The sequence below is a fragment of the Pyxicephalus adspersus genome, chromosome 12, assembly GCF_032062135.1.
Source record: "Pyxicephalus adspersus chromosome 12, UCB_Pads_2.0, whole genome shotgun sequence".
Lineage (NCBI taxonomy): Eukaryota > Metazoa > Chordata > Amphibia > Anura > Pyxicephalidae > Pyxicephalus > Pyxicephalus adspersus.
Window position 1 is genome coordinate 7,158,920 of NC_092869.1, and position 22,939 is coordinate 7,181,858.

Sequence of the window (22,939 nt, forward strand, 5' to 3'; positions counted from 1 at the left end):
GGACCATAAGACGCAGGGACTTTTTCCCCCCACTTCTGGGGGGAAAAAAGTGCGTCTTATGGTCCGAAAAATACGGTAATTCTGTAAAAAGGTTAACATACTGAGACCATTTGATTTAAAATTTTCCTATTTGAATAAATGTTTCTAAAATACCACACCATGGTAACAATGACATCCACATTTGGTGCCCTAGGTTTATACTCGATCAATGTCTTTTTCCTGTTTTTTAGGTACAAATTACATACCTTTTTATTTACGGACGGATTATATTACAGTATGTAGTATTTTCTTGCTTTGCCACACTTAGTTTTTAATAACTATCTCAATAGAAAACTGTTCTCCAGGTCGACACATTTGTGGATTTTGGTTAACATTCTATAATACTTAATGGAATTTTATCACAAGGCCCTGAGCTTATACATTTTACTGATATGATAACAATTGATTGGATAATATCGGTAGGTCTTTATAAATTAATTGTAAAATCAAATAGGATTATACAAAGATTGTACAAAGTGTAGGAAGCTTAAGTCAACTTAGATGGAGTATACATCTCTAGACTGTATACTGCTGATATGGACGGAATGTTAAGAGTTTGCTCTGCTAGATGAGAATTATTTTGGGAAAATGTTTTACGTGATAAGCAAAATTTTACTTTTAATTCAGATGTACAATGTAATGGTTTTAAAGCTTTAATTTCCATTTTATTCATTTTAAAAATTTTTTTTATCCTAGAACTGTTTTCAAAGCCAGATATTACTGCAATACCCTACAGTAATATAACAGCTGCTGGTACTACTATCACCCTAGTGTGTAACACAAACCTCAGTCCACTCAGAATGAAGACAGAACTGCAGTTTGCTTTCTACAGAGATGGACAAGAAGTGAAGAACTTTAGTCTATCCAATGAATTTGAAGTTCGGTCTGCTCAGGTGGAGGATTCTGGGAATTATTCCTGTAAAGTGAGAACTTCAATTAAGAGTGTCAGCAAAATGAGTGAATATTTCTTTATCCAGGTACAAGGTAAGCTTGTAATATTCAGGATTTTAGAAACACACTTTAAGACAAACTGTCACTCCCCTAGTGGTCATGACACCCTAGACCATGGTTTCAGAAGTTTAGCTCTGACTATATATAAGATATACTACCGGTACAGCAAAATGAAGGGTGTTGCTGGACCCCATGGACATCCTGTGGGCTATTGGGGTCCCACTTTCATGAGGATCCAGCCCTGTGTTTGGCAGACAGACATAAAAGGTTAAACATAACAGGCATATTTAAAAAGCAATAAAACTTACATACAGCTTACAATCACTGCAGGTGAATCTTCCAGTAGGATGTGTTTTAAATTATTGTGATTCTCTAAAACTTAAGTGGAGGTTTATTAGTCAACCCAAAATGTTACTATAAAATAGAAGTAACTGAGATGGCTATGTTAGTTCCTGCCATATTTCCCAATGTTGTTTCTGGTCAGCTGGGAGTTTTAGGTGTGCTTGTCCATCTTTTATTTATTACTGCTCCTTCTTCTACATACCTCCTAATATGCAACTAATACAAATTGTAACACTTACCTCTTCCCTGCTAAAGGGCAGATGTGACTCTCCTGCGTATGCGGGCAGTTCTGACTCTAGGTGTGCCTACGCTAGCAAGCCTTATCAGCTTTGCTGACCAATCAGGAAATAGCCTCTTTACCATCCCTGGCTATTTAGCTAGCCCAGACACAGCACAGTGTTCGTACAGCGATCCTCCATTGGTGCTGGGCACCTAGTTTTGTTGAACTAGTTCCTGTATGCCTAGCTAATTTAGTGCTTCCTCTCTCCAGCTCCTGTGCTAACCCCTTGATATCCAGCCTGTTGGTTCCCAGACAACTTCACTGTGCTGTTCCAGTGTTCCTGGCTGTCTGTGGATATTCCTGGGGCACCTGTGCCTCTTGTTGCTTCCAGTGTTTCCTGTGTCTGCAGAGCCCCTGTGTCACTGGTGTCTGTCTTCTGGATCCCTGGTAATTGACCCCTGGCCTGTGACTGACCTCTCTTGCTTGCTGCCTGCCTGGACCCCTGCCTTCCTTGACTATCCTCCTGCTTTGTGATTTGGTACCGTTCTTCATATTGCCCACGTTTGTTTGCCCAAGGACCACATACTGGCAGTAACCAGCGGCGCAACATCCTCACCATTGGAGGCTCTGGAGAAAACCTGATTACTGCTTAAACTCTGCTCCTTGGCCCTTCTCAGGGCTCACACCACCTCCGTGCAAGCTGTAGTGCCCCCTATTGGCTCTGTCTCTCCAAGCTTGACACAAATCCTGCAGGCTTTGTGAGAGAGCCTCGGAATGAACACGACACGTCTGCAGATCTGAGAATGGGATGGTGGAAACCTATCATAATTGGTACAGGAGATGTACAGAACCAGGGACTCCTGGAAACCCCTCATAATGGGCAGAGCTACTTTGCAGACCAAGTAACTCAGCAAAGAGATGGTGGGAGCCCCTCATAATAGGCAGAGGAGATGTAAAGACCCAGGAACTCAATGCAGGGATGGTGGGAGCCCTTCCTAATGAGCAAGGTTAGTATAAAGACCTGGGAACTTAACCCTGAAATCTGACCAAGAGACAGAAGAGACTGTCTGATGGTTTCTCTGTCCCGCATGGTATATATATTAATGCTAGGTAAACTGGTCCAGATGTCACTTGATTCTAAATGAAAAAAGATTTCTGATCGGATGCTGTGACATATTGTAGGCTGCTGTCATTATTGCTTTTTTTTTTTTTTTAACCGTCCGGCCATTTAACCCGACCTTGGTTCGGGGTAAAAACACTTGCAAAAAGTGTTAAACCCGAACTTTTCTCAGGTGGTTAAACAAGCGTTATATTGCAATTTGATTGTCATACATTGTATGACAATCTGATTGCAACTGTAAGAATATACTTACCCGGTCCCCGCAGCTCCTCCGGACACGTCTGTCTTCTCAGTCCTCTCCCGGCGAGTGCAGTGATGATGTGATGTCGTTGCATGCATCGTGAGGGAGGCAGGGTGGGAAATTCAAATACCTTTGTATTGAACTCAATACAAAAAAGCTGTATTGAGTCCAATACAAAGAAATCTTTATATAATATATATATTTTTATATATATATTATATAAGCTACTGTACATATACATTACATTATACACTATTTTGTTTTTTTTTTATTTTATTTAAAGATTTTTTTTAAAGATTTTTTTATGTTTTATAAAAAAAAATTTATTATTAAATGTATAAAATTTTGGACATATTTCGGTGAGTTATGCGGTAATTTGTTGTAATTCGGTGAATTATAAGTAATTTGGTGAATTATAGCCTACAATTTTAAATTTCCATGCAAAAAATTTAACACTTTTTGCATGGAAGTTTGGAAAGAATTAGAACACCCGGCGTTCGTGTACGCGTCCCTCGGCGATTCCTGATGATGTCCGTGTGTGCGCCTGTGGATGGGGGTCGTAGCGGGAAATTCAAATATTTTGTATTGGATTCAATACAAAATCCTGTATCCAATCCAATACAAAATAATACAAAATATTTTTATGTGGTTTTATCTATAGTTACGTGACGTTGGACTCTGTTTTAAAATTTACCACACTAGGGAGATGTTTTAATATATTACTATTATTAAAAAATATATTACTATACAGTATACCAAATTATTGCATTTTCAGTATTTTTGATTTATTTATGTATTCTTGTTTAAGCTGATTTTTGTGTTTTTTATTTAATTTTATTAAAAGTATTATTTTTTTTTTTTACGTGATTGTGTTTTAAACTTTTTTTTTATAAACAAGATATGTACTAGACTCTTGTCCGGACATATTTCTGTAAGTTACAGGTCTACAATTTAAAAAAAAAAATTCATGAAAAACAGTGTACCACTTTTGCTACAGAAATCTAGACATCAGTGAAACGCCCAGGTGGTTAAATATATCCAGTGATTGTCCTGTGAGCTGATTGGTAATGTCTGTTTTACTTTCTTGTAATTAAACTATTTCCTTCATAGAGACGAGTTCTAAAAATATCTTATCAACTGCAGTCATTGTTTGGATCATCATCCTCCTCCTCATCACCATCATAGTAATTGTTGTGGTCATCAAGTACAAACGCATCCCATCACAAACACCTAGGAGCATGAGGCCAGTGATAGACCCTCGAGAAGCAGGTACCATTTTTGACTATTCCTGACTAATTCCTATTATTAATTATATTCCTAATAGAATGAATTGATCACTTAAAACAAACCTGCACAATAATTAGCTGAAAATACAGGCATCAGCTGTCTCAATGTCTTGTTTTTTTTTATGTAGAGTGCAGCATTATCTCCAGCTACTATCTGACATGTAAACCACTTCCTTGGTGCTCACCTCTCCACCTAATGAGCCCAATTTTTGGTCAGGAAGTCTGCTTATAGCAGTGACAGATGGGTCACCTCACACCTATACATTGTGGTGACACACTACCACATACACAAGTTAATATTTTGCAGTGCCATTATAGCTCTCTAACACATCTTGTAGTAAAGGGAAGTGATAGGTTTGTGTAAAACACTGAAGTTAATATCATGCATAAAGGTTGGTGACAAAAGAAAGTGACCCAGTGCCAGGGGCTTCAAACATTCAATTTTTTAATATACATTATAAACACAAATGCCGTGAGCAAAATCACCCTGATTCCCTTGGTTTTTGGCTGCCAATGTAAGGAATGGGGTTTAGGAAAATCAGCTGGACTTTTTTATAATAGTGTTGCCCCAGAGGGAGGTATAAGAATTTGAATGGGTAACTAGTGAAGAGCAAATTGGAGTAACCTGACTCTATATCAGTTGGTTCAATGCAAGGCAGCACTGATCCATTTTATGAATCAACCAAGTTACATATTAAGAGTATATTAGTTTATTTTTTAAGAGTATGTTTTTTTTCTGGAGAAAATGTTCCCTCCTTTTAATATTGATATCCTAACAAGGTCTATATTTCATCATCTACCCTAAAAGAACCATAACAAAACAGGAAAGGGGCTTCTTAACCAACAGCATTTGTGAGTATAGATGTGGGACAGCGCTGCAACAGGCTCCAGTAGGAGAGCTCTGTACTACAATTTATAACTATTCACTGAGTGACTGACATATTAGATAGTCTTAGTGTGGTACCAAGGGGGGTAAAGTAGGTAGAAACTTTTAAACTCCCATAATATTTTCTACACTGTTAAATTATCACATTTTATGAAATATAGAGTATAAATAAATATAATGAATGTAGTCCCAGGAGAAAAGAAAAAAATGCTCAGGCTGATTGGTTAGATTTGGGATTCCATTCACTTCTACATCAGGTTTAGCTAGTTACAGCTTTCTGGTATTTACTTGCAGGTTGTTAAGAACAAAATAATGAATTTGGGGGCTTGACCTGTGGAGGGGGAAGAAGAGGTACAGCAAAGTATCTCATAAGGAAGATTATCTGTGGGCAAGGTTTCCTCACTAGGCTGTTCCTTCTTGTTAGTATTGATTATACTGTCTACAGGGCAACAACGGACTTGAATTTGTCTCCTCATTTAGCTGAAAACATCCAGATTGAGTGATTTTTATATAATTTAAATTTTGTTTTGTTTTTTTTTTTAGAGCAAACCACAAACACCACTGCTGACGAAGATATATGTTATGCCAAACTTGCAATCGGCAAAAAATGTGAGTAGGAATGGCCATATCTCTGGTGGTAGGTCAGCTTCAAATGTATATATATTATGTTACTTCCAATCCAAACAAAGTAGATATACATTTTATATGAACTTGTCCTGAACTATGAACCTGTTTGTTTGATAAGTAAACAAGATAATTTCTTTTATTTGGGGGGGGGGAGGGGGGCAATACAAAATATGTAAACATTTTTTTTCTTTGACCATTACTAGTTTTAAAAAAAAGTAGTATTGTACATTCATTGTATTCTATTATTTGTCCCTTACTGGCCAAAAGCATTGCAGTTATTAACAAATGAAAAAAAAATCCATAGTGGGCTATTTACTTTATGCAGCACTGAAAACAAACAGACAAAACATAACAAAAAAAAATTGTATGTCAATAACAAAGTAAATATAGGAATAGAAAAACATATCAGCAAAAAAGTCTTTGCTAATGGGAACAATAATTGAGTTAAAGGTTAAAAAGTTAAGGTTTCTTTTAATAAAGTTACTACACGTTTATTTATCTTCATCAGTATTCCTTCTTCTCTTTCTAGCTTCTTTTCCTAGAGCCACAGAAAATGTAAGTAACATAACATTCACTAGAAGATTTTCATGGCAACTCAAATCAAATTACTTTTCCAAGTTATTGGTTAGTGTTCATATTTAGTTGACAAGTTGCACTTTATAGCACACTATATCCACGGGTCAGGTGAGGAGACACCTAAACTATCAGTATTGTTATTTAAAGGACCAATCCCAGAATTAAAATCTTTATGGACATGATAACACATAAAAAAGAGAATACGTTTTTCACTAATACAAAATGCAAGTCACAACTTAAGTACGTTGGTTCATTTAATACAAGTCACTTTTATCAATTTTGCTGATGCTGATATTATGCTGATAAATTTCAATTTTTTTTTCTATTCATATAGGATCTTTATGTTACAGGTATAAGCTTTTAATACAAGGTTTGCCCAGGATACTAGTGTCAGAAAGTATTAGAAAAAGCTGTTTTCTTTGGACTGCCTCTAAGGAATATCTAAGCACCAAAAGTTTTTTTTTTCTCTGATGGAAAGAACAGAGTTAAAATACCTATTAGTTTTTTTTTCCTGCTTGGGAGTTTTCCATTCCCATCACAGAAATACAAATCTGATGAAATTTTTACCTCCTCACCACTTTGTCCTAAACTAAAAAATTGTTTGCCTTTAAATAACTTGTTAGTGCTTTCCACTATTGTGTTCTGGAAATGCACATGTTAAAAAATAAGAGTATTGATGAGCCTGCACCACTGCTTTGGTTGTGTTCTGGAAATGCACACGTTAAAAAATAGGAGTATTGATGAGCCTGCAGCACTGCTTTGGTTATTGGTAAATATTTAGTAAATAGTTAACCATTTACTGCTGCCCAGATAGATTCTCAATGAACTGCTGTGGGTGGAACACTACAAATAGCATCTCACCCAAGTTCAGAGGCAAAATGAAGTGGTAACTGCACCTCAACCCAGTCTGAATGTGGCCTTAGACAACTGAGCAGTTAGGAATAGACAGGTAAATAAGTAAAAAGAAGACTAGAGTGCGGTCTCTGAATAGAAAATACTTGTAAGCAATATTTATATTTGCTTGATAAAAAATGTCTCTAATATGTTTCTAAGCACCATGTTCTATTTTTCTCCAGTGCATTGTCTATTCAGAAATAAAAGCAAGGAGGAAAACATGAAGGTCACCCAATCCAGGTGCTGATGTTCTGAATGAGGGCTCTAAATTGAATTCTGAACTAAGGATATGTGGTGATATCTACAAATTTGTAAACGAAAGCTCCAGTAAATTGGGACTGACCTGTCTATCAAACTGCATAAGCGATCAGTGTGTTCTGGCAAAAGCTGCCTAAAGGTTCTCAGGTTCCTTTTATATCATTCAGTGACCAATAACAAAATTTCAGTGAGCAGCTGTAGCTTGGCCGTTCAAAACTGAGTGAAAGGCCATGACATTGAACACTAACCTTCCTGCTCACAATCTTCATTTCAATGTACACTGAGCTGCTACTATTAAATCGAACAAATACATACAGGGATTTATTATAAAAGGTACAGATCAGATCATTTACAATATTTACATTTTTACTATTATATTTTACATTTTTTTTATTATTTTATTACAAGTATTTACTTATTCCTAAAGTTTTACTTTTTGTCGGACCTTATTATGAAAAATTATAATTTGAATGCCATTTAAATTCATCTTGTGTGTCTGAGGTTGACTGTCATAGTTTCGAGTTGGAGCTCTTTTTTCAACTCCTTTAAGAATAATAATCATATTGATATCAAAAACTGTTTACAGGACTATAAATGTCTATAAGTTCCTGTTATATGATAGATGTACACACACAGGAGCTGGGTGACAACCTGGGATATCACTATCTGGCCTTTCTATTCAACCAGCTTCAAATGTATTGTATATTAGCTATATAAAGTTGTTTTTTATAAAGCATTTAAAAAGGTGTTTGTTTTACTATAGTTTACTATAATTGTATATAAGAATTTCACTTATTTGAAATATTTTTTATTCAGTAAAAACATTGAACAACTATAAGGTCAGATAACTGGGTCACTTTATTTGTGACAATTATATTATGGGAAGGCCAATGTTAGACCAATGCCTCTTTCTTTGGCTGATAAAATATTCATTGGTTAAATATTCATTCTAGTTGTGCTTGGACAGTCATATCATTTCAAAGCAGAGGTGGTTTGGATATTTTATAGAAATGTTCTTTAGTATAATGTACAACTTTCCCAAAAAGCACCATTGGATTAGCTTGCTCAGCACTTCCTTGGAACCTCCTAAACAGGAGCCTAGCAATGGGAATCTGGAATGACCGGTTTATTCCTCTGCCACCAATACTCACACTAGGATGTACATTGGTGGTAATAAAAACAAAAAATGGAGCAAAACGTCAGCATAGATCTATCTGCTTCTTAAACAGTGAACATTTTGGAGTTAGGGAGCCATTGTACAACCCTTGTCACCTGTTGTGGTCACTAATTACTACTGTTCCTTGCATACGGTATGCTCTGAGCCCATCGATTTCATATTTGAAGGTACCTCTGATGTAAAAACATCAGACCTGCCTTGAACAGCAATATGAGAAACAGTTAACATCTAAAATATAAAAATAATTAGTAAATCACTGGTTTATTCTAAGGTTTTATTCTAAAGCTGTCATTAGGCATTTTACCTCCCCAAGACAGAGTCTGGATAGCATTTAGTTAGTCGGGTTGAAACAAGACATTAGTGCATCAAGTTTAGCTCCACCAATGATTTTTTTTAATATTGAAAAAAACAAACAAACAAAACTGTCATCCCTGGCAGGGGTGATTTAGTAACACAAAAAGTCTCCTAACCCCCCTGGCAGTATTCTTGAGTGTGGCTCGAGATGAAATTTCTTTACAGAAAGTGGAAACCCTGAGCCACACTCGGGGTGGAATTGAGGGCCTACCTGGTCTTCACGAGCCCATGGCGCCCTCCAGCGATTCCGGCCCGGCATCTAGGCCCACTTGGTGATGCCCGGCCGCCATCAGCGTCCCGTTGGCGATGCCCAGCATCTGTGTCCTCTAGCCGTGCATCTTATTGTGGGAGTGTGGGAGACGCGAGTCTAGGGGATGCAGATGTCAGCCAAGTATGCGACATCTGCCGTGGGCGCAGGACCGGCTGGAAACTAGAAGTATTTTTAAATGTCAAATGTACCTATTACCAATTGGGGTTAAAACAAATGAACTGGCTTCAAAACCAGCACTTTACTTCTTCCAGTAACAGGCACAGACACTGTAACTGTCTCACAGCTACAGCCCTTCAAGCTTAGCACCAGGTGTGCTATATAGGCTTGTGAGCCTCAGGAAAATGTACAACCCGGAGTTTGGTATCTGTCCCACCCCACAGATTCCCAGTAAAACCAACCCCAAAACAGAAATTTTGAACAACCAGCAAGGAAAGTTAGAGATTCCCTGCAACAAAGTTCTGCTGGTTCTACCTCAATATAAAAAACCTTAGATACCGTGGTCCCACGTACCGTCCATCCAGAACTTTTCCCAATAACACAGGTGTCTTCTTTGCCTCTGTGTTACACAGCATATTTTTCACAGCAATGTAAGCAATTCCATCTCCATTGACCATAAAGTGTGAGGGGACTCTTTCCCACTGGCCGTAAATAAGGACACATGTACATTAATTATTTGTTTAGGGGGACCATACATTTTTTTATAAATTGCATTTATTTTTTGGCTGGTATAATTTGTTCTCCTTTTACTTGAACATGCCCATCACTATCAAGTTTTGTGAGTGTCATTTACATTAAAATGTTTTGAATTCAAAACAATTATGTTTTTGTGTCCCTGTCCCACCTTTATGGTGCTGTGGGATCTACAATAAATTAGGCAAGTATTGACCACCGACCCGAACTTTGTTGGCTGCTTCAGGAAAAAATTAAAAAAAAAAAACAGCAATGCATTTGGGGCTCTAGCACACATAGCTGATGAATTAGCCATAAGAGGTAAAAAGAAAGATTGGAAGTAGAGTTAGAGCATATTATTTCACATTTATCCCATTAAAGAAAGCATGTAGGTGTGAGATATAAAAATTGCATCTCTTGGTTTACCTCTAAACATGCCAGTGACCAGACTTAATTCTTTTAATTTTTCTCAGCCACTAATCTGTGCGAGACCATGAGGTAAGTCCTTCCTATATAAGACTTGTAATGGGTTGTTTTATGAATCTCTATGTGCACTCTCCTTCTCTTCACTGACCATGCATACAGACCAATATACACACAGCTCTGCTGATCACTTTCCTGTAAGCCCCATAGCAGCATCATGTGCCTTTATGGCACGGGTTACAGTTGTGTTTTACACATAGCTATTTAAAGCCTGTCGCACTTATTGTGTGTGAACACAGAAAATTATGTTTAAATCTAACCTTTAAACGGGACAAACAGCTCAATCTTCTCTAAGAAAAACACTGTGGATCAACACTTTCCAGCTGATATAAAGTTTAACAGAATAGACAGTCCGAGATCATTTATTAATTGGCATCCCATCTAAGTTATTGCAAACCAGCTCAATGTTTAATGTTCACAACATGTTTTTCCAACATTATTCTATTTATCAATAATGAAGGCCTTTTAATCTTCATTTTCATTAAATTACATTTTGGGCCAATTTATTCTATTTTCTTTCAGAAAAACAAGATTAGGATATAGATAAGAACCCAAGGCTAAGACTTCTTACAAGTAAACAGTAACTAATCACTGGTCTTTAACCACCTAGCCGTTATTCATGAAAAACAGTGGATCACTTTTGGTACAGAAATCTAGACCTCAGTGTAACGCTCAGGTGGTTAAATATTAGAACTAAAAGCTGTTGCAAGAAAGCTGAAAGATCAGTGTAAGCATTTCCTTCCTCACTAACTTTACTGCATCTGACATCTGGTAATCGCCAGGTTACACAGATGCCTGGCCGGCATCGCAAAGGGAGGAAGATGCCGGGCATCACTGGAGGACGCTGCGGGCACCGCTTACCAGGTAAGCTCTTTCAACTTCCTGGAAATTCCACCTTGAGTGTGGCTTCGGGTTAACACTTTTGGTATGGATAATTCTACCCGAGCCACACTCAAGATTATTGCTACGGAGGTTATTATATAAAAACTAAACAAAATGTCATGTTAAAAAAACCTTCCAGAATCACTTTTTCTATCTCAAAGTTTTCCAGCTTTCTGATTTCCATCTTGTATCACTAACATAAAAACAATCACAAATCACAAAAATCAAGTAATTAAAAAATTTACTTGCAATGTTTTTCTTTACATATATTATTTTTACCCCCATGCGACCCATGTTTTTCTTTACATAAATTTTTTTTATACCCCCATGCAACTCGACTCGGGTAACTTTTATTAATCACTAATGGGTCCCCCTTTGTGACTTGGGTAACTTTAAAAATCAGTAATGTACCCTTCTTATGACTCAGAGGTTAGTTTTTTAAATCACTAATTGTTCGCCCTTACAACTCAGGTCACTTTCAGAAATCACTAATGCTCCCTCTTACGACTCTGGTCACTTTCAGAAATTTTCAGAAATTACTGATGGTCCGCCCTTACAACACGGGTCACTTTCAAAAATCACTAATGATTCCCCTTACAACCCGGGTCACTTTCAGAAATAACCAATTGTCCCCCCCTTATGTCACTAATGATACCCCTTTATTATTGATTGTATTGGCTTTAAAGTCCCGCTTAAAATAGATGTCTTACATCGCATATCTTTACCTTTAGTAAATAGCTTTTTACTTGTTCTCTAAAAGTAAACCCACCCATTTCAATTGCCCCACTTTAGGTATATAGGTGTACAAATTCTGAAAAAACCCAGCTAAAATCTATATACTCACAATTTTATACAAACCTTATGCTCTATGAAAACAGATTTCAACTCATGGTCCTCCCCTAGACTTTCCTTTATGGGTAGAGTGGCGATATTCAAAAAGATCCAAGGCTCTTGTTACAAGCTCTTCCCATTTTCCTTCCCACTCTCCAAAAGAATTACAACTAATAATCTTTCTATTTTGCACATTTATTTGGGGCAGTAAACATACGGTGGCCATTCATAAGTTTCTACGACAATCCAAAGCTAACAGTGCTCTCAATTTACCAAACATAGCCTTATACAATCAGGCCGCCCTCTTAAGAATATTGAAGGACTGGACTCATGGAACATCCTACTGCACTAATTTACAAGTAAATTTTTTCTTGTATCCTCCCTGGAATCCCTTAAATCTGTATATACCCATGAGGAACCATTACCTGAAGAGGTATGAAAATATCCTTTATTATTCTCACAATGGCAGCTATGGCATCAATTGTGCAGCACTGACTCCCTTATCGCCCACTCTTCTATGTTTATACTGTTATGGGGAAAAGGCAAATTTTTACCAGGACTTCCATCCCCAAAATTATCAGAATGGGCGGCTAAGGGTCTACCCTTGCATGCTAACCCAGAAACATGTACAGCTTACAGCTTTCCAAAATTGATACAAAAAAATGTCATGTGTCACTTGCTGAGAGCTGCTATTTCATCTATTTCATAAAAATGTAAAAAGTCAGCGATAATTCAGATTCTGGAAGTACATACATTAGATGACATCAGAAAGTGGTTTATTTTACAGAAGAAGCACTTCCTCATATTGTAAAAAAATAAAATAAAAAATACATGGTAGTGCTTTACACAACGGGACAGCTATTAGGGTCTCAAGAGCATCTGTCTGGATCTGTATTGCTGAGATGAATATATTCGGGCTAATAGGGTTTCAGTTTACTTATCATTTATTCAAATTTAATGAACAACATTGTCAGGATGAACTTTCCAATCCCTACTTATCAGATCAAATATATTATATGCATACACACTTTACTTTACACGCTCTACTTGCCTACAATCCAACTGAAATTTTATCCATGTGGTATAGTATACTATAGAGGTATTCTGATATTATTTGCAATTTATCCCACAAAGTGTATGGTTTCCTATGTAACTGGATCGAGCGGCAATGTGCCAGTGGGCGCACTTTTTTTTTTGGTGCCAACTTTAAAAGCAAAGGTTGCTCTTTACTTTGGAGATTTCATCTAATTTTCTTCTGGGCCAGCCTATTAGGAAATAGCCTCGTAATCATCCCTGGCTATTTAGCTAGCTCTGCTGCTTTCTGTATGTCCTGTGTGTTCTCTAGGGTCTGCGGTGTTTATTTAATGGATTTCTGATTTTTAAACCCTGGCTTTATCCTGAGATTCCGTGCTTACTGAATGCCTCGACCCTGGGTTCCTTTAACAATTCTTATGTGACCCTTCCTCACATGTGAGGTATTTGTGATTTATTTCTGGTGTTTTGAGACTAAATGCATTCTACTTACAGGCTGATTTTGATTCAATTAGAGTGAGGACTATGGCCCTTATTTATTAAAGCTGTCCAAGGCTGGAGAGGATACATTTTCATCAGCAAAGTTGGATGATCCAGCAAACTTGGAATGGATTTCCTGAAAGTTATTTGCTATTTGCTAGCAAATGTTTTGACGACTAGACCCAATCGAGTCCAGGTTTGCTGGATCACCCAGCTTTACTGATGAAAGTGTATTCTCTCCTGCCTTGGAAAGCATTATTAAATCAGGTACTATATGTTTCTGAATAATGAAAACACTTATACTTGCATTTCCATTTATATTTGGCAAAGGTTATTATTTATATTCACGTTGTTATTTAAGACGTATATGTTAATCATTGTGAACAACATGAAATGTATCTATTAATAGTTTAAAGTAAAGAATGTGAAAAATTATTAGGAAATAGCTTATGTGTCCCCTGTCCACCCTCCCCGAAGTACTTCTGCTTCCTTTTCTGCTCTCCTCTCCTACTCTCTGCCATCTACTTGATCACTTATTTTAGGACCTGTGTACATGAACATTCGTTTGCTTCTCTGTAAATCCAAAAGCAGTTTGGCGTGGCTTCCAAGGGTTTAGTGACCAGAGGATGGTAAGATGCTATAGGGAACTCCGAAACATCTAAAACTGATCTCTACAAAATGAATGAATCTGAAATCTGGTATGTTTGTATGTCTACAAAAAAAGTTAACTATTTACATGTTTATTATTTGTATTTTTAGCACAGGGTCAGCATTGTGTAATACGGGTGAAACAATGTTTAGATTGCAGATTATCTGTCAGCTCATAATTCTCTTCAGTAAGTATGAAAAGATTTCTTCTTGCTTAGTTTGTATCTATATAGGTAGAATATATGTACATGGCACAGCTGAAGTCAGTGGGTGTTTGTAAATTCGTCTTATGAGGTTGCCTTAACTGGCTGTCATGTTGATCGCTTAACAATTAATGTGATAAATGGCTTCTGTAAGAGGGAACCGGATAGACAGATCTGTTTTCCTTGCATTTTTCAATATTTTACACATAACTGTTATTAATTTCAATTATTAAATCTGTGTAATTGATTTACTTTTACTCAATGTATATACAAAGACAGTTCCAGACTGTTGGCTTCAGCTATCACAATGCATCTCTCTGTACAAGGCTCATGACTATTCTAAGTTCCCCAAATTTATTTATAACTCTTCTATTTTCTCTTTTCTGTTTTACAGTTCTCATAGGATGGCGAGGTGAGCTCACAGTTACCCATATATAAAGTAAAGGAGTATGCAGTATATTGCAACTTCAGTACTTGCAATATCACTCTATAGGCAGCTGAATAAACCACATGGACAGAAATATTTGGACTGAATCTATAGTATACATGTGTGGGTGTGGTACAAGCTATATGAGCTCTGTTTTTGGAACCACAGGGAAAAGATATATGAGATATTCCATTGTCCTTGTTATTTAGAAGGACCAAGCTCCATGGCTGTATTACCACCTAAAGCAAGCCAGGGCAATTGTTGACCCCTGCCAGGAGATTATCCGTGGCACTTTTTTGATGGCCTCATAATATATTCTTTATATATTTATGTAAATAATCTGAGTTATACAAAATTTCAGGCTGTTAAAAAATATTCCAAAAAATTATTTTAAATTCTATTGCAATACAAAACAACATATTTCGGTTCACACATTGCTGGGTGTTGTGGTGTAAATATTTAAACAGTCCATTTTACTGTGTAGGTGTACCTTAACAAGAATTCCTAATGCTAATATGTCAGCACATATTTCTCTATGTTTCTTTAACAAAAAATACATTTCAGGATCTGCAGCAAGCCCTATGGTGATGTTACAGCCACACTGGAATAAGATCCTCAGGGATGATTATATAACAATGAGCTGTAATGCGGAGCCTGCTGCATCACACTATGAATGGTACCATAATAACAGCCTGATATCTTCATCAAAGGACTATACCATTGTATCTGCTAAGACAGAAGACAATGGGGATTACTGGTGTTCAGCCAACATTAGTGGTACAAGTGAGAAGATCACACTGAGTGTTACCGATGGTAAGTTGAGCTAATGTGAAACTTTTTTATGTTCTGTCAACTGTTGTCATTAACATATTGGTGCCAATACATAGAAAAAAAGAAATGTTCAGTGGTGTATTATATTATAGAAAGCCATTCTTATACATATCAATACAAAAAGGGGTTTAGTGATTTTAGAATGGTCCTGGTCAGATTTTGGACATTTGCAATGAGTTTTATATGCATGCTTATATGTGTACACTTATGTTTGTTTTTTGATTAAATATTATTAACGTTTTTTATATACTTAGATGCACCAACTACTCCTGAGGAAACGGTAATATTTATACTGTGAAACACATTGAGAGATTCATTCAGGTGTCCACAAAAATTATTTTCATTATAATTATCTGTGAAATACATATTTACATGTTTGTTTATAAACTGTATTTGTATTGTTAGACTATGACCGTGGCAAAACATAGCTCCGAAGACTTGCATACCTACCCCTACCTATCCCAACCTCAAAATTTTCCCCCACCCCCTCCCCGTTTGATTAACCCCCCAACACCCCAGATATGACACTCAACCCCTTTTCACAAATTAAATAACACCACTCATTTCTTAAATGGCCTGCAGGCCTTTTTTAAGAAATATTGTTAAATAACTTTATTTAAATAACAATAGAAAATAGGAGTATAATGACAATAATAACGATTATAACAAACATAGATGATTAACTGAACAAAATAATATACACAAAACATTATAACAATAATACCAAAATAACAGTAACAATACCAATAAAAATACAATAATAATACTGCTTCCAGAATTATTGCTTACTGGTTACAGGTCCTCGAAGGCCACCATTTTTATCTTTTTGGGATCTGCACCTTACAAACTAGTTGCTCCCAGCCACCCACACTTCCCCAGTTTGGGAACCAAATAAACATTTCTTGTGCAGACCCACCAACAAATTACACCAAACCGAAGACTCAATACCTTAGATGGGTTCCCCCAACATAATTAACACAAAACACAGCCCACTCCCTTCAAAGACCTCAACCCCCAACCACAGAGAACCTAACCACCCGATATTGTACCCATAACAACCAAAAGGGAGGGGGGGTGTTAAAACTTTCTCTGTCAGCTGTCCCTTGCGAAAACACCTTTACTTCCTTTCCCTGACCTTTTTAAGACCTACTGACCCCTCCTTCTCCTCCTGCCTGCTCCCTTCTCCCCCTCTCCCTTTCTCTCTCTCTCTCTCTCTCTCCACAAAAAATTTAACCCCATGCTGTCTGCTCCCTGTCTGCCAAGTCATGCTGGCCTTCCACTAAGTTCCTTTCCTAATTCACTACAGACCTAACTTTATGCTTGGAGTGCTTGAATTTGGGTACATTGTACAATATTTATTTACTGTATAGAAATACCAATTAGTCCTAAGAATTTACCTTCTTTTCAAATATGTGAAATAAAATTATATTGTCTTTTCACAACTTTTTTTATATTGTTATTCATATGAAATTATGCAAAATGAAAATCCCAATTTGAAAGATTAGTTGTTCACTTCTCATCACTAAACCCCTTTTTTGTATTGCTGCCATTACCTTACCTAATTTAAATTGAACAGGTGAAATAAAATGTCTGGCAATAAAGTGTACACCCAACATCAATCATTTTTTTTTATATTAGTTGACTTAGTATCATCAGACTATGACATTAATTGTTTTATAAGTGGGCAATGTGGAGGCTTCATCTTTACTATCAATAATTTGGTTTTCATTTTGTGCATCTGATTCTGGCCATGGCTTCATCTACAAAGAGTATGAATCCTTCCAAGGACAAAGCGTTTTAATACTTTTCATTATTTTATTTTTTATTATGAATATACAGATATGTTATTTAGAGGTCTTCAATGCAATGTACCAACCAGTACAGTAAGTTGTTTAACTTTTGTAAATAGATGTTTTAAATTGTGGTATACTTTTGTTGTTTTCTTTATACCTAAAAATCCAGTATAAATCCCTGATTTTGGTAACATGTTCTACCAAAGAAAATATATAAAATAAAGGAATTCTAAACACATTCACTTTGAAGTACCAAAGACAAGAATATATAACACAGCAAATATAAATCCTACTTTTGTGGGTCGTGCAGTCAGATTGCGTACATACATTAACTCTGTGAAATATAAAGAATATATCATTTCATTTAATTTCATAGTAAGTATTTTGGATGTCATAGATACATGTTGTCTGAGAAGATAATTTCTTGTCAGATTCATCCAGAAACAAATCAAACAATATAATAAATTCACATGCCCATGTATTCACCAGATATCATGTTATTTTTGTAGGTCCGGTCATCCTTCAGGCTCCGCTCTATGTATATGAAGGTGATGATGTGTCTCTCCGGTGTCACAGTCCACAGGGACGTTCTGCAAGACAGACAACATTCTACAGGAACAATCAGATAATCCAGACATCGGCCATAGACCCTGATCTGCTGCCTATAAAATATACAGATCTGACAGACACCTACAGATGTGCAAAACAAATCCAATCTACAATCTACTCAAGTGCTGACATCACTATTTCTTATACAGGTAAATCCTTAGTAGCACATTTAAGTGAATTTAGGTTTATAATTTCCTAATTTCTTATGAGTAGAGGTGATATGACACTTTTCTTGATCTTGGCTGGTTTTCGAGCCGATGCCTTTTCAAGTTAGTTGCAATGCCCCTGAAATAAAGCATTGTCACACAGATTGCTGGGTTTTAGAGGTCAGACCAAGGGATCACGTGGAAGTGTTCTAGATGACATTTTCCACAATCCAATATGCTTCCCCTGCCTCACCTATACAACTTTAAGGCATCTCAGCCATGTTACTTAACCTCCCTGGCGGTATGCATATTAAATATTTTTAAATATAAAAGCGGTACATTTAAAAATACTTAGTATTTTACATTTTCTGCCTGGTCCCATTTGCTTCCCCTGGCCTCGCGTCCCCAACATTCACTCGCTGGACAGGCATTGTCAGGTTACACAGATGCACGGCTGGTATTGCCAGGGGAATAAAATGCTGGGCATTACCGAAGGACGCAGTGGGCACCTCTTACCAGGTAAGTTAATATACTTCCTGACAATTCCACTCCGAAGGGTGGTTCTGGGTTAGAAACTCTGGGTTTCTAAAAGAAAATATTGTTACTTGTTTAATAAAGTCATTTGAACAAGAAAAAAAATGTTCCTGCATGAAGGAGGTGAATGAATAATCCTAACTGGCTAAAATAGGTGAATGTGATGTCACAAAGAAGCAGGGAGTAGGCGGGTCTACACTGAGGTGTCTGAGGTAATCTGAGGTAAACCAAAATCAGCTAAAGTCACCACATTCCTAAAAGGAAGTGTACTGTCTTTGGAGTCATAAGTATTAAGAGGGGGTAGGTTACTCTGAATATTACAGTGACATGGGGGTGCATAGAGGGGGCACATGGGTAACTGGGGTGTAATGGTATAATTGCATGGTGATATTCGGGTGCAGAAAGGGGTAAAAAAAATGCCTGGGGTATATTGGTATTGTGTGATGACATAGGGGCTCAAGGGGGGTGTAGATAGGTGCATGGGCTGCACTGGTATTATTTCAGGGTTATATTGGGGTACAGGGAGGGTAAGACAGATTTCTAGGGTGTACTAATATAAACGTAGGACAATATTCGGGGGTACAGGGCGAGGGATGATGGGTAACTTGGTGTATTGGTGTAATTTCAGGAAATATTGCGTTGGGGGGGCAGGTAACTGGGGGGCACTGGTATTGTATGGTGGTATAGGGGCTCAGGGTGGGTGTAGACAGGTAACTGGGGGGCACTGGTATTGTATGGTGATATAGGGGCTCAGGGTGTGGGTGTAGACAGGTGACTGGGGGGCACTGGTATTGTATGGTGATATAGGGGCCCAGGGTAGGTGCAAAGAGGTGACTGGGGGGAGATGGTATTATTGAAGGGCTACATGGTGGTGCAGGGATGGGCTACATTCTGTGCACTGAGGGTGTTGGGTCCTTTAGCTCACTAGGTTTCCTCATAATTTTAGAACAAACTGAATCTGGATCCCTGAAAGAAATAGAACCCTCAGCCCATGGAATACAGACTTCACAGATTTCTGAACATGTTTTTGTTTTTCTTATTCTTTTTAAATAAACGTCACATACAAGAAGATTTTGCTGCTATATTTTGAATGTTTTCCCAGTATCTGGACATCTTTGTGTATGTGTTGTTTTATGTGCATGGACACAGCATGATACAACTGGTTTTTGGTAATTGCATTTATCAGAAAATGCAATTAGGAGTAGAATCTCAGTTTATACTTAGGCCACTAGATGGTGCTATGTCATCACCAAAAATGTATAACAAACTATTGTTGTCTGAGCAAGAGTTTGTATCACTTTTGACTTGGTGCCCTCTACTGGTGACAATAGAGCACAAATTAATACACTAATACTACTAGTAATCTACTTATACAATAGTGCACAAAACTTTCACTTTTACAATTGGTTGATCAGGCAGGTCATAAATAAAATGTAGAGGCAGCTTAGGTCAATTTATACAGAGAAAAGAGTTTGTTAACTGCAGAGATGGGCAGAATGTTCACAGGTTTAGTTTATGTAATCATGAATTCTAGTCTGCTCAACTAAAGTATATTTATTTTGGGGAAAATGTTTTAAATTAAAGGCAAAATTTTACTAATTTAGATGTACAGTAAAATGGTCTTGTAGCTTTATTTTCCATTTTATTAACTATAGTATTTGCCTTTTTTTTTATCCAAGAACTTTCCTTTTCAGAGCCAAACATTACTGCAATACCCTACAGTAATACAACAACTGATGGTAACAACATGACCCTGGTGTGTAACACAAACCTCAGTCCGCTCAGAATGAAGACAGAACTGCAGTTTGCTTTCTACAGAAATGGACAAAAAGTGAGGAACTTTAGTCCATCCAATAAATATGAAGTCCAGTCCGCTCAGCTGGAAGATTCTGGGAATTATTATTTCTGTGAAGTAAGAAATGCAAATAACAGTGTCAAGAAAAGGAGTGAAAAATTATATATCCAGGTACAAGGTGAGTGTGCAATAGTCAGGATTTTAGGATCACTCCGTGAAATAAAACCTAAAACATATACTGATATTATGTGTATTCCACAATCCATAAAGTAAATCTGAATCTATCAGTTCGAGTTTTTTCATATTTATTCCCTGCTCATATTGTCTAAAATGTGTTATGGTAAAGTTGATTTATAAATGCAGTATATCCAGGGTTGGATTGCTCCCCTAGGCCAGCTAGCTTTTGCTGCCCCTATCCCAGCCACACACAAAGCATACAATGGGAGCTATTCCATGTGAATGAGAAAGAGAGAGAGAAGAAGAGGGGAGAAAGGGTGGGAAAGAGGAAAAATGGAGATAGAGCAACAAGGAGAGTTAATGGGTAGATGGAAAAAGAGGGGGGGGGGAGAGGAGGAGGGCCGTTGGAGAGAGGGAATAAAAAGAGAAATAGAAATAATGAGGGGAAAGAGACAAGGAAAGAGTAGTAGGAGAGAATCTGGAGAAAGAGGGAGAGGAAACAGAGAGGAAGAGGATAGCCACAGGAAGAGAACTGAGCCAGAGAAAGAGAGGGGAGAAAACAAGACATAGAAGAGGGAGAGAAGATGAGGCAGAGGGCAGAATTGGAGGGAGGGGAAGTGGGTCAGGGGGAGAGAGAATAGGGAAGGAGAGGGGGAAGGGAGGAAGGGGAAGAGGGATAAAGAGAGCAAGTGAGAGCAGGGATAGATAGAAGGGGAGTGGAGAGAAAAAAGAGGGAGAGAGAGGAGAATGAAGGAGAGGGAGAAAGAGTTGAGTTAGAGAGAGTGAAGGGGTTAGAGAGAGTACTATATTTGACCTTGTTACAATCACTTTCAAGTTGTAACACCGCCCCCCTAGTGGTTATGGCACCCTAGGCCATGTGAGAATTAGGTGGCCTTCATAGAATCAGGCCCTGATTCATATAATGTACTGCAGCAGAAGGTAGGGTATAGCTGGTTCTCTCCTGGGCCAAGGCTTCTGCCCAGGTTTACCTTGGTGATGATCCAGCCCCGTGTTTGGCCTCCCAAAGCAGACATAAAAAGGATAAATCTGACAAGCATATTTTAAAAGCAATAGAGGCTCCATTAGGGAAATCCCCCTGCCAAGTTTCCCAATTTTATTCCTGGTCAGCTGGGAGTTTTGGGTGTACCTGCCTACCTTTATTTATTGCTGCTTCTTCTGCTTCATTCTACCTAATATAAAACTAATAAAAATCCTGCAGGGATTGCGGGAGCACCTCAGAATGGACACAACAGGTCTGCAAGCCAGGGAACTCAGCACAGGGAAGAGGGAACCCCTCGTAATGGGCACAGTAGACATATAAATTTGGGTACTAAGTGCAAAGTTGATAGGAATCCCTTACAATAGACACAGCAGGTATGCAGTCCTGAGAACCATGAGATGGCAACCACATAATGGGCAGGTGTGCAGACCCAGGAACTAAACCCTGAAATACCAGAGACAGAACAGACTTGTGACTCTCCAGTACTGTATATATATCAATGCTCTGTGATCCTTTTTATTTATTTATTGTCTGTATGGCTCATTAAAAAAAAAGCAGGGACAGTGGGCGAAGTGCAGGGGCATGTAGTAATCAACTAGATGTCACTTGACTGTAAATGGCCAAATATTTCTAAATGGATGCTGTGACACTATGTATGCTGCTGCCATTATTGTTTGACCTTCTTGCAATTAAATCTTTGTTTTATAGAGACAAATTCTAAAAATACTTCCTCAACCACAGTTATTGTTGTGATCATTGTCTTCATCCTCCTCCTCCTGATCACCAGCATAGTGATTGTTGTGGTCATAAAAAACAAATGCATCCCATCACAACCCCCTAGGAGCATAAGGCCAGTGATGGACCCACCTGAAGCAGGTATGGTGACCATTTGCGACTTTAACAGTAGTTTGAAACAAACCTACACATAGGTTTGAAACAGCTAAACATAAGAAAATCAGCTGTCTGAATGTCTTAACCTTTGCAGAGTGCAGCATGATCTCCAGCTACAGGTGTGCTTTGTGACATGTAAACCACTTCATTGGTTCACACTTCTCCTTTTAAAGAGCCCAGGTATTGGTCAGGAAGCCTACTAATCACAGTAATGGATGGCTCACTTCACACCTATACATTGTAGCTTTCTAATATAACTTATAGTA

The 22,939-nt window shown here is 37.6% G+C and overlaps 1 protein-coding gene across 1 annotated transcript in view; it reads left to right on the forward strand.

Moving 5' to 3' along the window:
• The window catches only part of LOC140342518 (uncharacterized), a gene marked incomplete in the record, with an annotated part of 62,180 nt that overhangs the window by 7,220 nt on the left and 32,021 nt on the right, over window positions 1-22,939 (forward strand). The window contains 11 exon segments of the mRNA XM_072428725.1: window positions 736-1,023; window positions 4,024-4,182; window positions 5,629-5,694; window positions 6,242-6,267; window positions 6,623-6,638; window positions 10,385-10,409; window positions 14,719-14,882; window positions 15,462-15,710; window positions 18,031-18,279; window positions 20,490-20,783; window positions 22,491-22,658. Of these exon segments, the coding sequence (XP_072284826.1) occupies window positions 736-1,023; window positions 4,024-4,182; window positions 5,629-5,694; window positions 6,242-6,267; window positions 6,623-6,638; window positions 10,385-10,409; window positions 14,719-14,882; window positions 15,462-15,710; window positions 18,031-18,279; window positions 20,490-20,783; window positions 22,491-22,658 (1,704 nt within the window).